Source organism: Perca fluviatilis, chromosome 8, assembly GCF_010015445.1.
Source record: "Perca fluviatilis chromosome 8, GENO_Pfluv_1.0, whole genome shotgun sequence".
Lineage (NCBI taxonomy): Eukaryota > Metazoa > Chordata > Actinopteri > Perciformes > Percidae > Perca > Perca fluviatilis.
In genome coordinates, this window is record NC_053119.1 from 37,989,863 (window position 1) to 38,008,479 (window position 18,617).

The 18,617-nt window shown below is 41.2% G+C and overlaps 1 protein-coding gene across 1 annotated transcript; it reads left to right on the top strand.

The window, feature by feature from the left end:
- The first annotated feature begins 7,522 nt into the window (after window positions 1–7,522).
- si:dkey-246g23.4 (uncharacterized protein LOC559426 homolog) lies at window positions 7,523–18,043 on the top strand. The gene is made up of 6 exons (XM_039807656.1): window positions 7,523–7,648; window positions 8,882–9,139; window positions 10,822–10,965; window positions 11,052–11,770; window positions 12,941–13,181; window positions 16,708–18,043. The coding sequence occupies exons 2-6, from the start codon at window positions 8,890–8,892 to the stop codon at window positions 16,902–16,904; spliced, it is 1,551 nt and encodes a 516-aa protein (XP_039663590.1). The 5' UTR covers window positions 7,523–7,648; window positions 8,882–8,889; the 3' UTR covers window positions 16,905–18,043.
- Window positions 18,044–18,617: the final 574 nt, after the last annotated feature.

An 18,617-nucleotide genomic window follows, 5' to 3' on the forward strand; every position in this document is an offset into this window, starting at 1 on the left:
TTTAGAAGGCAAGAAAGATGTATACAAATAGGTTAAATATAGAGTGAGTAGCGAAAAAATAGATGGAATATGATATAATATAAATATTCTGCTTTCCCCAAGTAGTTTAAATTCCTCCTCACTCGAACAGTACATTTAATTCCCTTGGATAACTAGAGGGAAACTGATGTCACACATTAATCTATTTTGTCTGCATCATTTTTTACAAATGTAGCTTGGAGAAAAGAGGAGGAGGGGTTAGCGACGCACCTGTTCCCTCGCCACACACACAGTGCAACCTGATCCATGGATTAATGGTTATGCACGTCAAAAAGGTCAAATCTATTCCCCCCTGCAGAAAGTGTTGGCTGAGTTTGCTTGTGTCTGCAGAATTTCTGACAAGGCTGTTAGTTGCCCTCCGGAGGAAGCCTGCTCCACATCACTCTTCTCTGCTCTTCTATTCATTCACCAGAATTATTCACACTCAGCTAAAAACAAAGCTGACCGCCGAACATTCTTGGGGGCTGAGGAAAGTGTAGAGATGGATGAAAGGATAGCTGCAAGCTACAGGGGTGTGCAGATGTGGAGTGTGTGCTGCAGTGCAGGAGCAACAGAGTTTGTGTGTGAGTGATGGAACGTACATGCTTTGGTTTTAAAGCAGGGTTGAATCCTAAATGATTATTGACTAAGCCGTTTTTCGGAGAAGACAGAATGGGAAAGGTGCCGGGGGCCAGTTTTACAGAACCTGACTAGCCTAAAAATTAGCTCACAAAAACGTCTTTAAACGTTCCCTAACTCAGAGCCAGCTGTGCATGGTTTACAACCTCACAGTTCTTCTGATTAACTGATCATGAGAGGCCAATCAATCCGTCATGGTGTATATATTTGAATATGTATTATGGCTTTAAAAATCACATTTCTTACTGTTTCTGGATAGCTAAACGAACATTGTCATTGTATGCAAACCTGATGAGATAAACAAAATACCAAACTGAATTAAAGCTGCAGTTGCACAGGCAATGCATACACAGAACAGCCAATAGGAACTCTCTCTCTCTCTCCTGTCACGGATGGATTATCCAAAGCCTGGAAACAGAGGCAAGAGGAGGTGATTAAGTCTAGTTTTCTCTCAGACCACTTATGCTGAAAGATTATTGTGAAAGTTTTGCCCAATGACGCCAAAGTAAAGTGCCTACCAAAGCTTTGAACTAAGAATCAAATCCTGTGTGTGTGTGTGTGTGTGTGTGTGTTTGTGTGTGTGTGTGTGCGTGTGTGTGTGTCATCATTCCTGCAGGATCTGAGATAAGACTCGTCTTTTGTCGCAGGCAAACACATAGAAATGACTTGTTATAAACTGTTGTCGGACCTTTGGCTCCACCACTAATTATGCCAGCGCACTCCCTCCCTGTATGGTTACCACCGCATTGTTCTTTTATAATGACCTTGGCTCATCACACAATCAAGTGTCTGATTGTATCACACACACACACAGACACACACACACAACTGGCTTGTTAGCTTTTGCAGCAATTACTGGTTAGTGTGTGAGTAGCTGTTGGACACATTTAGGGCGCATCACTCTGTAGTCACCTCTCCATCAGCTCTGCAGAGTTTATGCAGAATTATCTATTTTACTCATTTTAGTTTTGCCTTATTTGTTTGCCGTTGGACAGTGATGTGGCAATGGGCCCCTCATCAGCATCGGGAACTACGTAGACAACCAAGACCATCTCTGCGTCCATCTCTACAGAGAGGGGGCACAGGCAAGCGTGGAGGAATTGAACACTGACTGTGATCTTCTCTGCTGGGCATCCTGCTAGCCAGTGTGCAGGCGGGAGCTGTGTGTCCTTTTGCTGAGCCATTCAACCAGGTGACTCTTTTTCTGTGTGCCGATCTGACGGCCACATTCTGCTTCATGGTGAATCATGCACAGGGTGTAGGAGCTGATAACATTTCACTAGAGTTGTATCTCGTACAATTTCATGTGACAAACAGAAAATGAAATTGATTGGTAATGAAAGAAGTTCTGTCTTGTGTAACACTTGTGTTGCTTTGTGCTGGTTACATCCACAAATCGGTCTTGTCGTAAACACAAATCTGACACCTCACTATTCACTACTATTCGCACGACTGGAGGCCAGTGTTTCTTCAATTGGATGGCTATTTGTTATGAATACAAGCCGTTTATTTTCACTTTCTTTCAAAATGGGGCTTATTTTGAGCCCCATATGGACCTTATGAGGAGTTGAAGCACTTGTAACATAATCAGCACTTAACTACAAATATTGAGCCAGCTCTGTTTTCCTTCAAAGACATGGAGTATGTATTTCGGAGTTATTGCATCACTAACTTGCTGAATTGCTGAAGCTTTCCGAATTTAAAAATCATGCAATAAACATCAACAAAGGTTTAGTCAGCAATGTTTCCTCAAAAATTGGTATGCTGAAATTCTCAGAAATAGCATTATTTTTTTTGTCTTCTCCTTTTTATAGTATATCCTTGAAAAATACTCATTAATGAAGGCAATACTGCCAATGTGGTTGTGCAACATGAACCCTGATACATATTTAATGATCTTGGGGAAGAGATTACCTGATCTCAGCACTATGTTGTTTTTTCTTCACACGCTGCAGGGTTACTATGGACAGCACTTGCATGCATAAAGAGCTGAGACATGTGTATGAAAGGCAGTGTAACAGTATTTCTTTAAGGCTTGTGTGGTGACCTTTAGGAGCAGCCTTTACAGACAAACAAGTCCCCCCTGCAGCTACAATTCAGACATGAAACCAGAAACAGAGAAACAAGTGAATAAAAATAACTCAATAAATTCAGTTTCCTCTGGAATCACAGCTAACGCTTCCCTCTGTCCCCACTATGTCAGGCCTCTCCAGCACTTATATGTATTATTCAGAGGGTGTTCCTCTCCATCTATACCATTGCTCTACTCTTCCCAGTCATCCCCACCGTAGATTTATAATTTATCACCCATGCCTATAAATCTTTAATTGTTTATAGAACACCGGTTCGGGATGTATAATTCAATGATCTGTGCACCACGAGCAAGCTTTTTCCATGAAAATAAAATTACAGAAGATCTTCTGCAAAAGGCATGGACAATTCTCCCCCTGATACAATGTCACACAAAACTGTCCTGGAGATCTAGCCCCTTCTGAATTATGGTCTGGGTGTGGGTCTGGGGAACGTTCATTCACAGACCATTTCCAAAGGGGCGTCACCAACGGACGCCGCTCAAATGCCTCTGGGCGCAATTGGATAGACCTTCAACCAATCGGACCAACGATCCAGGGGACGCAGCAGCGACAGCGGCATCAACGGGTTGCTGTGCTTCGGTGGCCGTCATGTTGAATGTAAACAGAAAGCTGCTCGCCGTCGCTGCGCTATCGTCATCGTGTAAAGCCCGCCTCAACGGTTGTGATTGGTGCCTCGATTTGGAAAAATTGGAAATGGGCTAGAATGGGCTCTTGGCCAGACTGACTTGCAGAGCAAATTTAAAATTTGCCGGAAGTTCGTCAGGGTTTTCCCGGGCTACCACTGAGAGGCAGTTAACGCTCATTTACGAGACATTTGTCTGAGCTGTTGGTGTGGGAAAATGAAGCCATCTGACTGTAAAAAGTCTCATCACATTTTCGATTACGTCCATCTTCCTCTGTTTGTTAATGAGTCAATGGTAAAGAGTAATGAATCCGATCATGCCAATTTACAGCCATTTGAAAACGTTCAAAATGCATCTCACGCCTCTCAAAGCACAAGAACTTCAGAGTTAAAACCATTTTAATAGCATTTCTTAGTTATTTCATGACCATTAGACAGCATCATGTCTGGGCTTCATCCCATTTAAAAAAATGTTTTTTTTACTCTAGACACTTAGCATCTTGCTGGTTTTGCTTTAGTTTGTGACACATTCTGACACAATAATCATCAGAGGATTCATGTTAGCTGCCTGTGAGGCATTGGGTAAACGAGAACATGGGGAAGCTTATCACACATGAAAGGACTTGCTGGGCACCCCACTGTGTTGACTTGCCCCATGCAGCACACTGTCTGAGCCTGTAGATTGATCGCCGCATGAAGGTGTTTATCATGTGCCAATTAATATTGTCTGACTTAATTCTTTATTTTTATGGAAATGCTGCCACTTCATGCTGGGACATTATAGATGCAACGATTGCAACTGTTCTCAATTTTTAAATCAACACGGCCCGAATGTTGCACAAAAAAATATTATTTTGAAAATCTTGCATTTCTGAATGCAGAGAACAATGCCACAGTGAACAGAATATAGCCTGTCATTGTATCATGCTATTCAGGCAGTCCCTCCAAGATTTCACTACCTTTTTTTTCTGATTTCTGACTGATTTTGTGGCAGCTTTTGTAAACAATTGCGATAAAAGTTGCGATGTCTTATTTATTTATGTCTAATAGTATTTAAATTTCTTTTTTAAGAAAAATAACTTGTTTCAGGAAGAATAAAACTACTCTGAGCCAAGTAGACAATACAGAACACAATACAGTTATGTGAGCTATTTAAAGGGGTGATAGAATGATTATATAGGGTATTTCACTGTTCCTTATGGTCTCCTAATGGGGTATGTAACATTGGTTGGTCTGAAAATGGCCTGGTTGATATTTTACTGGCCCTTATGCATCCCTGTGTTTTGGCCCTATTTGTAACAAGAGCTTTTCTTCCAAATATGGTATGGTCATGAATATTTAGATGAGCTGCGCGCTGTTTGGTTGAGCGACTTGCCATATAGTACATAATAGACGCGCTGATTGGTTGAGCGAATCCCCAATACACATACATTAGAGAAGCGACAGAATCTCATATTCCAGACACTGCAATGTTTCATTACCAAATTCACTTCTGAGACTTTTTTAAGCGAGAAATCAACTATATAAAGCTGAAATATGGGCCGTTTTACAAAATTTGATGGCTAATTGCAAATTTGGTCGGACTTTAGGAGCTCCACACAGTCTGACGAGAAAGCGGCAGCCTGCTGGGCTCCATACCCAGGGCAAAGTCACCCTTTGTGGATACTGCACTACGGGGCTCCGCGGCCAGTTGCCGGCATAACTATAATATATTTACGGTTTGAATTTCGTCACGCCACTTTGATTTTAAGGCATTTTATATTTAATGGGGAAATACCGCAGCTAGCTAGCTACACTGTCGCCATAACTAAATTATATTTACAGTTTGAATTTCGTCACGCCACTTATATAACATCATTCCCCAATTAGTGTATAAAGCTAACCGTTGTGTCCGATTTGATTTTAAGGCATTTTTATGAACGCAAGGCGTCTTTGTAGGACGAGCAGCTGCTTGCTATATGTCCCATTCATTACAATGGGGAAATATCGCAGCTTGCTCACTTTCGCATAACTAAAGTATATTTACAGTTTGAATTTCGTCACGGCATGAATATTACAGGTTCCTCAAGGTCTTACAAAGCTTAGCTAACACTTGTCCAATTTCGGATATCAATTGAATGTATTTTTGTGAATGTCAGAGTTAGGAGGAGGCTAGCTAGCTCTCATTGATGGACTCCATCTCACCGCGGCTCTATCAATGAGACTCGCGGACAAGAGGCTTTATTTCCCCGATTGTTTGTTTAAATAACTCAACACACATACCCATTATAAGATTTACTGGAACCTGCGGGCTGCGGTAAAAGATTGCGGGCGTAACAAGCTCGCTGACACTGCGGTCAGGGCGGCGATGTAGCAACCCAGGCAGCACCAACACCGGCACTAAACTCCGACAAACAGTCGGAGAAAATTTGCAATTAGCCATCCTTTTCGGGAAGCGGCCCATATTTGAGCTTTATATGGTTGATTTCGCGATAAAAAAGTTTCAGAAGTGAATTTTGTAATGGAATAGCAGAGATCTGCGTGACCTAGCTAGATTCAGAAGACTACCTGAACTTAGGTCAGTTGTGTAGCCTATGTAAATATTGGGGCGTGACTGTTCTCTTAAGGTTCCGGATTTTGAGACGCTTGCGTAAGCAACTCAGCTTTGTTGGGATTCGCCCGTTTTCAGAGGCAGTTTCAAAATATGAGATTTTCATAGTAAAGGGGTGTCAGTGGGACTTTGAGCTTCTATGTATGTCCTATTTACCCACGAACTGTCGTTATTCAACTATGACAGGGTAAAATCGGTTTTGCATTCTATCACCCCTTTAAATTAGCTGGATACATGGTTAAACATAATTTGCTCTTATCAATGTATAGCCATGTGTACTTCGTCCATAGCAATCCCCATAAATTGGTTCCAAAAAGTCCCAGTTAGATTAGGGTGACCAGATTTCCCGGAACTAAAACCAGGACACTTTGCCTGTGATCGCACATGCATTTTAACGTGACCATGTGCCAGCCCAGGTCAGACATAGACACAGAGAGATTAGACACAATTTTGCCAACAGCACACGTAGGCCTACTGCTCACAACATAATGGGGTATCTCAGTTAATATTCATGAATTTTCTTGGTATGTAGTCTACATATGAGTTTTGTGGGGGACCAACTTTATTTTTCAGAATTAAAGCATTATTTTGGAAAATGCACCCACTGAACATGTGAAAAGGTATTTTTCATTGCATGGCACTAAACGAATTATTTGGAACTGCTGCCACAGGCTTGAACTAAAGTTATGGTAACATTTTACGGGAAGGGTACATGAATTATGAATTAATGCATGAATTAATTCATGATTTGTGCATTACTTCATTCCTTTATATCTTATGAATCATCAGGAATTGACATGAGTTCAATAACCTGTTTGGCCTTACATCACTTTGATTATTTGGAATGGTTTTGTATAGGGGTGCAACAGATCACAAAACTCACACAGTTGGATCGGATCACAGTTGTGAGTCACAAATCGGATACGTTTTCAGATCAGCACAAAAAAAGGGGGGAATTTAAATGATTTATTAACAATAACGTAACAGTATGTTACAAAAGGCCCAATTAAACTTGGGCAGTCACTGTGTAGTATTCACTCAATACATGGAAGCCAGTTCTGGATGCTACCAGAGCTCAGTGATTTAAGGGAAATTTACATTCCAGCAACCCCAGCCAAACTCATCACCTGAGATAGCATTACGTTTGAGGGTTAGTCGGTGATCAAAGCCTTTTGTCTTGCAAAGTTAAAAATGAAAGGTACAGTTTTATAGATAGATGTCATTACAGTCTGTTCGAAGAAAATAACTGATTTTAAATTTCCCCACTTAATGCTGATCAGTGAAATACTATGGCTAACTCTCCCTTGTAGTACAAAAACAATGCTGCTCCGTTATGTGTTCTCCATGGATCATCAGCTGCTGAGGATGCTGACTATTTGCTTCCGCTTAAAACATTATCAGGCGATTGAATGTGTGTGTATTAAACATACTGTAACTTCAGCCTTGGATTTCACATAACAAGGCACGATCAATGTTTTACTCAAACACAAATTTTTAAACCTAGCACCCTTTATTAACTGGGAACGTGCTTTTTCTGCCTGTTAGGCATGTTGCACAAATGCTGTGTAAGTGACACCACCACCACTGCTGCATGTGACAAGGAAAGAGGGCCAAGCTATCAGGTTATGAAACCACACAAATCCTCGGGTGGCCTGCAGCATGATGGGTTCACTTTGACCACAGCAGGTATGGTAGAAATGTAATATTAAATATAATGTCATGTCTATAATGTGTGAATTATATAGTGAATTCTGTCGTAATCCAACTTGGCTTGTATTGTGAGCTTTTGGGGTCATGATCCAGATTTGGGTCCAGATCTCTTTCAGTCCAATTGCTGAATATTGCTGAATTATAATTAAAATGCTTAAAAATCCTTTGTAAACAGGTTCTTATGCAGTCTATGAAGCTCCATTATTGTTATTATTAAGTGTGTTATGCATTTTTCATCAACGGAAAAACGTTTTGCTAAATCCTATCATGCATGCATGGTAAATCTAAGCTGCTTGCACAACACACACACATACACATTCACACACACACACACACACACACACACACACACACACACACACACACACACACACAATACGTTTGTTGTTGTACTCACTCTGGACGGCATTCTGTGAGTCTTGAGCACTGCTCCACTATGGTACAACTTCCTGAGTGAATGTAGAAGTCACTGTTGGCACAATGAGAATTTTAGCATTTAGCACTTAGTCTCACCCCACATGAACGTGTTGGTGACGCCACGTCGTGGGTGTGTCACTTAGCAATCAACTCCCTGGTCAATTAGTCTACATTGACAACGTTTAATTTCCGGGATTGTTCAGGTGCGCCGAAGATTCCGCTGGATGTCCCTAGCCAGACCCTCCTTTGCAGCACTGTGGAGGAAGGTCTGGCAATGCGAGACTACCGGTCAATAAAATCACAGATTAATGCAGGTGCAATCTTTCTTTTGCTTATGCCAAGGTACAATAATGCTAACTTTTACCATAACTGATATTTACATCATCCTTAAATACATTGTTGTGTATTTTTGTACTGTTCACAAACTCAAAACCCCCGGCCCAGGTACGACCGCATCCCCCAAACCCCCTGACACTCGGCCAGTGAACGTCCGCATTCAACATGTACAGTATGTTTATTTGCCACGGTTTCAGCTGAGTGCAGACTATTACCTCACATGGAGCTCAGCGCTTCTGCAGCAGCAGACAATCCAGCAGCCGCAGCAGAGAAGTAGCTGCTGGTGTGTCTGTGGCCTTTGGCTCCTTTCTTTTAGCCATTTGCTATTTATCATTTTTTATGTGACTTATTTTTTCACTCCATAAGGGATGCAACTTTAAAGGTAGCGTACAATACTTAAATAAAAACCTGTGTACAGAGGACTGAAAACTAACACCCATGTGTTCTTTTTCCCAGACATTTGAATGTGGCAGATCAACATGGACTCCCCAGTGATGGCTCAGAAGGCGAGGGTAGTAGTGGCACCAGCGGCAGCCCCTGATGGTGGCTACGCCCGGTTCATCCTGCTCTCCTGCTTCCTGGTCTTTGGCCTGACCTATGGGGTCATTAAGGCCTTTGGTGTATTCTACGTTGAGATAAACAGACACTTTGAAGCCACAGCAACAGGAACATCTTGGATTACCTCTATTGCCGTGGCTACCCTTCACTTCTTGGGTAATTATCACAATTTTTTTTTTACTACAAGTGCATATTGATTTGAAATCTCTGTGTACGCTGAGATTCCATCCTCTTTTTGACCTTTGACCTTTGAATAAACACAGACTTTATAAGGTTCTGACCACCAGTAACTAATAGGAAAATACAATAAGATAGCTTTTTGGTTTTCAAAATAAGTGTGTGTGTGTGTGTGTGTGTGTGTGTGTGTGTGTCAAATAAATTTATAGTAGGTAAATTTATTTGCTGCATAAAAATCTTAAAGGGAAGTTTTAGCGATTTTCAAACGTATCTCTATCTATCTGAATATGGGAGATGATTTTTGAAAAAAGCATGCTATTTTTTGATGGTCTCTGTGTCTCTGGGGCTCAGCCGGCCGCAGCCAAAAAATCTCCTCTACTCTCGTCCTCCAATTATGTCACTGGAGGACGGAAGAACTACAAGATGCCACTCAGAAACAGAAGCTTCTTGTTGTCTTCAAGCATCTTGTATTGCAAACTTGCTACAGTTGCTAAAAGTGGAAAATGGCATCCCAAAATATGAGTGCAGAGGATATGGTGGACAAGGATACATTTTACAGCATGTTGGCATTTTACAACGTTTTGGCTGATTCAGATATTCAGCTGCATTGATTCGAACCAGAGTACACGGCCAAAGAAATGCAGAATGCCAATGCCAAAGAATGGTGGTGCCATTGCTCAAATTGCCTTTCAAACCAACAGACACAGAATCATTTTGCAATGAAAGTCAGCGTGGGCAGTTTTTGCCATGTTTTCGCTGGATACTGTTGCCATGATCATGGGGATGTATGCGTTATTGCATGTTTACTTGGACAGAGGTTTTGCTAGATACCTTCTTTAGGATCCCTAAGATGAACTGAAAACGACAACCAAGGCCACTAGGGTGATTTCTGGAGGCTTTTGTCTGCCTCCGAAGAAGTAACGAGAGCCACCAACGAGCCACTGTTAACCGGGCGGCTGCAGCCGGGACAGCAGAGAGAGACCACAGCGAAATACAGCGTACGGAGTCGGCATATTTTTAAGTCAGTGAATTAATTAGGATTTATTTAGACAAAACAGAAGTGATGATTGTTGGAACAGTGAAAAGAATGAAGTGTGTTTTATGATAAATGAACAGGTAATTCATCTCGTCTTGGTTCGGTAAAGGAGACAAACTCAAGTCAAAAAGTGGGCGGTTGTATTTTTCTGTTTAGGTGTAAGAATATTACCTTTTATGACATTTTGTGAGTTTATTTTCTCAACTAAAAAGCTAAGAGAGCTAAACCAAGTCGCCACTTGCGAGCAATGCATCCTGGTACATGTAGGCACAGCTGCCACGGCCCCGCAAGCAGAGGAACTCGCTTTCACTGGGGAATTTATTTCTTCAGTGGACTGCATATAACAATAGACTGATTGTACATTCACAGTAAAGGTGCCGAATGTTCCCTTCAAAGCTCTTTTGTGGTTTAGTTTAATGTCTATTTTCACTGAGAATATTATTCAAACAGGATTATATTTCAAGAGAACATCTTTATTTATAGATCTTAAAAATAAAAAGGACCTCTTACCTGCTGTGAAGTGCATAAACATTCAGTACTGTACACTGGAATTTTGTTTCCCCCAAACAATTACTGTATGTGTCGTAACATTATTATATATAATTTTTCCTGTGTCCCTCTGCAGCTCCTGTAGCATCTGCTTTGAGTGCTCGCTACAGCCATCGCTCTGTAGTAATAATGGGAGGACTGATGTGCGGCGTAGGAGTCGTGTTTGGGTCTTTCGCTCGTAACCTGAATGAACTCTACTTGACAGTGGGGTTCCTGAATGGTTAGTGATTTGAAGCAAATACACACATACAACGCAAACTCAAAAAACACACAAAACATGTTATTCGCTGGTATCTTTTGCTGCAGGTTTTGGCTATGCAATGACTTGGCCTACCACAGTGACCATGCTGGGCTTGTACTTTGAGAAGAGGCGCCCAGTGGCAAACGCCTTGGCCAGCTCTGGAGAGTGCGTCCTTACCTTTGTCCTCACACCCTTATTCCAGCTGTTGATTGACAGCTACTCCTGGAGGGGTGCTTTGCTAATCCTGGGTGGTCTGCAGCTTAACCTCTGTGTGTGTGGGATGCTGCTGAGGCCCCTAAAGGCCACCAGATACGTGATTTGTGAGGTCAAAGCAGAGGAGGAAGGCTTGTCCCAGGAATTGCTACCAAAAGACGACTCGGAGCAGAGTAAACCAAGCTTCCTAGATGCAGAGGAGCTGAGAGTATCTGATGGTTCTGATCACGGGACAATCAAGGCATTTCTTGAGGACCCTGAAGAAATACCTAATTCAACCATGAAAATACAAGACTCAAACAACAGGACTAAGAGGGCTGAACTAAGGACCAAAATCCTTCGCTACGTAGACTATACCCTCATTACCGATGCAAAATTCATGGTTTACTCAATGTTTGGGGTGTTTGCTGCACTGGGTTTCTTTGCCCCAGGTCTGTTCCTGATTCCATATGCTCGTAGTAAGGGGATTGAGGAGTACCAGGCAGCTGCACTCATGTCCATCTCTGCAGTGTTGGACCTGTTTGGAAGAGTGTTCTTTGGCTGGTTGGCAAACTTGAGACTGGTGGAGATGGTACGTTTAGTCTGGTAGTTAACCAGAGTAATAACATTTTTAAAATCACACATTTAAAAGCAATGGTATGGCCAAGTGTTTAGCATCATACAGAGAGGGAGTTAGATTTTAAAGTGGCATGTGGCACGTGCCAGTGGCATGTACTTCCGGTACTTCCGTATGCCAATTGCGATTGTGTGTGAATTGAAGCCGTAGCAGTGGAAGAATGTGTGTCTGAGGGAAAAACACAGGACTTTCACCCCAGAGACCAGGGCTCGTTTCCTGCAATTCCCGTTTGCTTTCCCCGTTCTTCTTTTCCTAAACCCAACTGTTTCTTTTACGTTATTTTATATATTTTACGTCTATATTTACGTTATTTTATATATTTTTACATTACTTTATATATTTTACGTCTATATTTTACGTAAAATCTAACGTTAAAAGTTATATTTTACGTCTTACAGTGAAGGAAACGCCACTTCCGGTGGCACATACCAGGACATGCCATTTCCGGCTGCCACATGCGACTTAAAATTTAACTCCTACTGATCATACATGTGAAAATATTATAATATATTATAATATTAAGAAAAAGTTTGACATTTTGGGGCATAAGCTTTATCTGCTTTCTTGGCGTGAATTAGATGAGAAGATTAATACGACAACCATGTCTGTACAGTAAATATGAAGCTATAGCCAACTGCCAATTAGCTTAGCTTAGCATAAAGACTGGAAGCAGGGGGGTCACTGATTAACTAAATTTTAATCTTATTTGTTTAATCTGTTCAAAAGTTAAAAATTACCATTTGTAGTTTGACATGAGGTTATGCTGGAGTAATTCCTGGCCTGGAGCAATAACTCTGTCTGGCAACCTTACAGTGACGACAAAACTCCAGCACTCCAAGAAATAGTCCGGTACATACGCAGTAGGCTGATTAAATTTTGGAACGGGCCAGACTAGCTGTTTTCCCTGCTTCCAGTTCTTTTGCTTAGCTAAGATAACTAGCTGCTGGTTGTAGTATCATATTTAGCATAAACACATGAGAGTGGCATCAATCTTATAATCTAAATCTAGAAATTCCTGTGAAGAAGCAATATACTGCCTGCATGAAAAAAGTGCATAATGTGGAGACCACTGTATGTGCAAACGCTGATGATCATATCTGTCTCCTGTGTCTCTGTTCCTACCAGGTGCTGCAGCTGACAGCAACTATGATTCTGCTGGGTACTGTGTTACTCCTCTGCCCGCTGGCCTCTTCTTACTTAGAGCTGGCTGCTTTCAGCGCAGCATATGGTCTGATGTACGGTGCTGCGGTCACCATCCACATCACCATGCTGGCTGAGATTGTGGGCGTCAATAGGCTCGGAAGTGCGCTGGGGTTCTTCTTGCTCATACGCAGTAGCGGAGGCCTGCTTGGACCGCCCATTGCTGGTGAGTGAAAAATATGCTTTGATAGATAACTGCAAGTACACAGTGTGCCCAACTGTGCATATCAAAGAGAAATTGATTTTTAGCTTTGAGTTGTTGCTGTAAAATTCCCTGTGATCTGTTCCACCATGCTAACTGGCTTCCAGCTCGATATAAACAAGAAGCTGCACAGAGTAGAATAGAAATGTACTTCATTCACTGCATGTTAACATTTCTGTTAGCTTAGGAAAAAACTCTAATCATCAATTCAAGGTTACAGTGTCTGTCATTTTCCTGAGCCTATTCTTCCAACACATTAAATCTCACACAATGGATGTGCTTATACACCATTCTGCATTGTAACCACAGCCCAGTGAGCCTATTCATCCAAAATGAGATTTTTATACCTTCATGACATGCAGCACCACCACCCTTCAGGTAATCAGCAATTTTGTCATCCGGTCCATCCCACAGGACCTGAGGTTTTCATTCAGAGAGCAACTGTGCAAAAATTACAATATCATGATACTTTATGGTTGTGTTAATTTCGTGGCTGATTGCTTCTCCCCCTTTAAATGGAGTTTCTTCCCCATTGACTTTCCATTCTGTTACTTGTGACATTTGTCCCGATTCATATACTGTGTCCTACAGAACATGAGAACAACTGTAATAGTGAAATGGCATAACAAGGAGTAGAGAAAACCAAAACTTCTTCTTCTTATTGCCAAAAAGGATTCTTTTTTTTTGTTCAAAACTGTGACTAAAGCAATAACTGACGCATATACTGTAACAATATTTGTAATCCAAACTAACAGCACAGCAGCAGACACAGAACAACATTGGCATTTATTTGAAATCGTGTTTCTGGCCACAGGTCTAATATTCACTCTCCTTTTAGCTCCGTTTTGGTTTCCACCTACCCCTGAAGGAAATATCTGGCTTTTCAGGTGCTTAATACTATACTATGTTCATCAGCTTGTTGCTAAGTTTTACAGTCTGTCTTTGGGTGCTGGGCAGGTATAGCGTTCAGTAGGTACGTATATCAAGGCTTACTCACTGAGAACAGTTGGCAGATGCGGCCAAAAACGACACCAATAAGAGCAGTGAGAGTATATAGAACAGAAAACCAAAACAATGAGCTGAAAGATGTTACAATGCTCAGGAGAGCTGAGGGAAACTACGTTGTCAAGTGATAATTCTTTTTGGTTTCATCACTATGAGCAACCACTTCCACATGCAGTAGTCATGTGATCCATATTGTAGATAATATTAAATAAACTAGAGCAGCTTTAAGTTGTGGGAAGTTACATAAAACATCCAAATGTTTAATATTATCTTCCTGATATGGTGTTGTTGGAAACACTACTTCACTTTTTCTCACGGTATAAAAATCTTTGTCTGCTTTTCATGTTGTACATTCCTCTTTCGCGATTAGTATGGATTTAGTAACGAAAATGAACTAAGTATACATGAAGCCTCCTATCCCCTTACTTGTGCATAACACCACCCCTCCAAAATACATTTGAATACATTTCAAAGTAAATAGATTGTTTGGCAGCGGCTGTAAAGCTTCTCAAATCTGTCAGGTACTTTGGCAATATGTTTGCAATTATTTTCATTAATCTATTCTATTATGAGAATATCTAATACAGTAAACTGAAATGACCCTGGCGCTCACATCAAGTATGATAAATCTTGTTTTCCAGCTCTCTCTCTGTGAAAACTAACACATACTGCAGCCCACCCACATCGCTGACCTACAAACCAAGGAGCATTTGAACCCGATTACTGAGCTTATTATCCATTTTCACACACAACTCTAAACAATAGCAGTTAAAACTGCCTGAAAAACAACCTGCTTGGCTTTGGCACCCAGGCACAGCAAACCCTGCCAGAAAGTGTCCTGCCTCTGAGCACAGCCAGCAGTAAATCAGATGGGGGAAACCTCTCCAACAGAGTGGTAAAAACATAGTCACATAATTGATTCATCTGATGGCATTTATGGATTTTCAAGAAGGTTGTTAGTGTAACAAAAACAGGGATTGAGAGTGATTTGATAATTCAAGTGAGACAGGCTGCTGTTATTTCATTCAGGATGTCGGTGTAGAAGAACTTGGACCTTCAATTTTGCACAGTATATATTTTGGAAAACAACAACAAATACTTCTCATTACCCCTCCATCACTCATTTTCACTTTAATGTCTCCATTACTCTCTGCTTACTGTAACAAGATCCTGAAAAACTCCTAATTTGGATTGTAGCAAAACCACCCATTAATTGATCAATACATTTGTATTTGTCACATAAAAACAAGGTACAATTCCAGCGAAATGTTATCACATCAGCTACTCCAACTTGTGCATGATTCATCATGAAGCAGAATGTGGCTGCCAGATCGGCACAGAGACAAAAAAGTCACCCGGTTGAAAGGCACTGGCACTTCAGGATCCAGCCAAGTCTCTGTGAAAGGTCACCACAGCTCCTGACATACCGACGGAAATCAACGGAGGCTCGGAGGCCACTCAGCTCAACGTCCGACGCCTGCACACTGGCTAGCAGGATGCCCAGCAGAGAACACAGTGTTCAATTCCTCCACGCTTGCCTTGGTGCCCTCTCTCTGTGCAGATGGAAATGGATCCAGAAATGGTCTTGCTTGTCCACGTAGTCGGGATTGTAGCCATAGGTCATAGCTGATAGCCAACTTCTCCTTTTACTCTGTGTTTACTCTGATGTTTAGAGAGACTGCTGAGCTGGTTTCCCTCATCCTGATGAGCGATCCGTAGACATGAGTAGAACGCAGAGATGGTCCTGCTAGCTTAAGCTCATCTTCTCCAGCTTTTCCTCAGTGTTTACCTGATGTTTACATTTGTAAACTTGACTTGCCAGCTGTCTAGCTAGCCCAGGCTAGCAGAATCGGCATGAGGTTAGCAGAGTTGGCATGAGACTGGAAAGTTGATTTCCCGACCCTGATGAGCGACTAATAGCCACATGCTATAACCTTCTAACGTCAAGCACATAAAGGATAACTTATATTTATAAAGTAGACAATTCAGCATACATTGTATTCCTTATAGCCTTCTAGGAAACCACATGTAAATGTTAAATTTAAGATAATGCTAAAGGCTGACACTAACCTCAAATCAAGTAAAGTGAAGGTGGTGTCCTATTTATAACTTAACATGGTCCTTCTCACACTGAGGCTATTTCTAACTTATTTACTGCACCGTTCAGTACTTTGAGCACTTTGAAGACCAGAGAGTTGATGGATGTTGAGGATTCATCAAAGCGCTCTATTTATAAAAGTTTCCTGCACAGGATGAAGGCGCTGGCATTGCCGCCTTAGGATAATATGAATCTTCGTGCAGAACTATCTGTCATTAAATAAAGCCAAAAATGATACCATAACTGTAAGTTTGCTGTGTTTGGCCAGCATGGGTGCATTCCAATCAGGAATGAATGTTGACATTTGACTAAAATGTTATGATAAAAAAATATATATATATGGTTGTGTGAAGGCTGCAAATCACTCACACACACTTCTTCCTTTAGGGTTCTTTATTGACAAGATGAGCGATTACGGAACAGGTTTCCTCATGGCAGGAGTGTCCCTCATCGTCTCTGCTCTGTTCCTGATCCTCCTCCATCAGATGAACCGCAGGGGTCAGGGGTCGTCCACCAACAACCACCTTACAGACAATATGGGACAAAGCGTCAGAGCTGAAGCCAAAGAGCTAAACATGACATGAATAAAGGAAAAATGGTCAAATCAATGTTTTATTAAGATATTCAAAGTATTAGGGTACTTCGTCTTAAATTCTTTATTCTTTAAGTTTTTGTTGTTGAAAGAGATTTACTGTTGTATTAAGATATTGGTGGTTTTGGTGGTTTTGCAGTATTTCCTAAGTGAAAGGGCAAATTATAATAACAATTATGCAGGTGAAGGGTCTTGCTTTTTTTTAAACGTGAAACATAAAATTTAACCCTTCTCCCTTTACCTTGCACGGCAGCTGGATTCTCAAATATCACACGAAAATCCTAGCCTGACATCATCATACACAGATTCTACTCAGAATATGAGTCTGATACCGCTCCATTGGGCCGGGATTATGAGGGCGTGTTTCAACCGAACCAGGAAAGAAAATGCCCCTGCTCTCAATTGGATAGACCTACAACCAATCAGAGCAACGGAGTATGTGACTTTTGTTTAACTTTTGCCGAATCCCGTAGGAAGGACAGCAAAAACATCTTTCCAATCGACAAATACCTTGATCGTGGTTCTCTGTTCCTCTTTTAAAATTAATACGCTGTCTATATCTTTTATAACCGACGCGATGGCGGATTCGACACATCTCAATTCTCCGGTGGCTGCCATCTTTGTTGTAAAAAAATCAACCCAAGCTCGGCTGGCATCAGGCTACAAAAATCCATCTTGTCAGGCTTCAAATCAGGTGTTTGTATCTGAACCATCAGCTCCTCCTGTGTGACAGTCCCAACGCAAATTTGCGCAAACGTGATAGACGGATGGTTCATCCAATCACCTGCCAGGTTTTATGTTTTTTCAAGTGCCTGCCTTTTTCCAATGACAGCTAAGATGCTTCTGTGTAACAAACCATCTGGCGCGTCAGGTTAATCCTCTCTACCCCAGTCATTTCTGTACAGTCCCTCCAGTGTTCATGTTGAATATTGAATTCACTTTCTGAAATGCACTAAATTGTAGTAACATAACAAACTGCAGATACGTTTTATTTATGTCAGGAATGTGTCAATCGTAGATTCTCATGAATTTTAATTGATTTCGATCAAAGTCACAAGTTCACAAGTTGATTCAAAAGGCAAAAACATGTGTTCTGCATACAGTATACTGTCTTAAAGTCATACTTTGTTATTGAATGTGTTTGTCCTTTATTGCAGCAGTGTCATGTATGGATGAATGCTGGGTTGCAGAGTGAAAATGTGACTGTGGCACCCTCCAGTGAGAAACTACGGATATTGCATTTGCAACCTTCACAACTGAAAAGCTGAACTGAAAAGTGCGGATATACCCAGACATTACCATACAGGGGAAATTGTGAGATTTTACAGATGTAGACCAAAAAAACAAATTACAGTAAATTGCATCAGTTTTTGGTTCAGTGCTCAAACTGAATGTAGTATCATTTGCTGCTGCAAGTAAAATATGTGAAGCATGCTCCCATTAACTTACAAGCAAGCAATTGCTAAATTGCATTGGTGGAAAAACCAAAAAGTTCCAAATTATTCAATGAATTTCTTTCCAAGTTTAATCCCAATGCAGCCTGAAACCTATTTTCTTCCACTGCTGCAGAATGTTTGGTATGTGCAACCATCAAGAAAACTAGCTTTCATAACCCAAAACCAACAAGAGGCACCAGATAAACATCTTCAACCTGGTATAATGCAATATAACACAGAAATAAACATGTCACTTTGCATAAACCTGC

Bases quoted from the DNA above. Each gene is read 5' to 3' on its own strand.
- si:dkey-246g23.4 (XM_039807656.1), top strand. From the start codon at position 8,890: ATGTGGCAGATCAACATGGACTCCCCAGTGATGGCTCAGAAGGCGAGG. The intron at 9,140-10,821 runs GTAATTATCACA...GTCCCTCTGCAG, and splicing joins GGCTACCCTTCACTTCTTGG to CTCCTGTAGCATCTGCTTTG. The intron at 11,771-12,940 runs GTACGTTTAGTC...TGTTCCTACCAG, and splicing joins ACTTGAGACTGGTGGAGATG to GTGCTGCAGCTGACAGCAAC.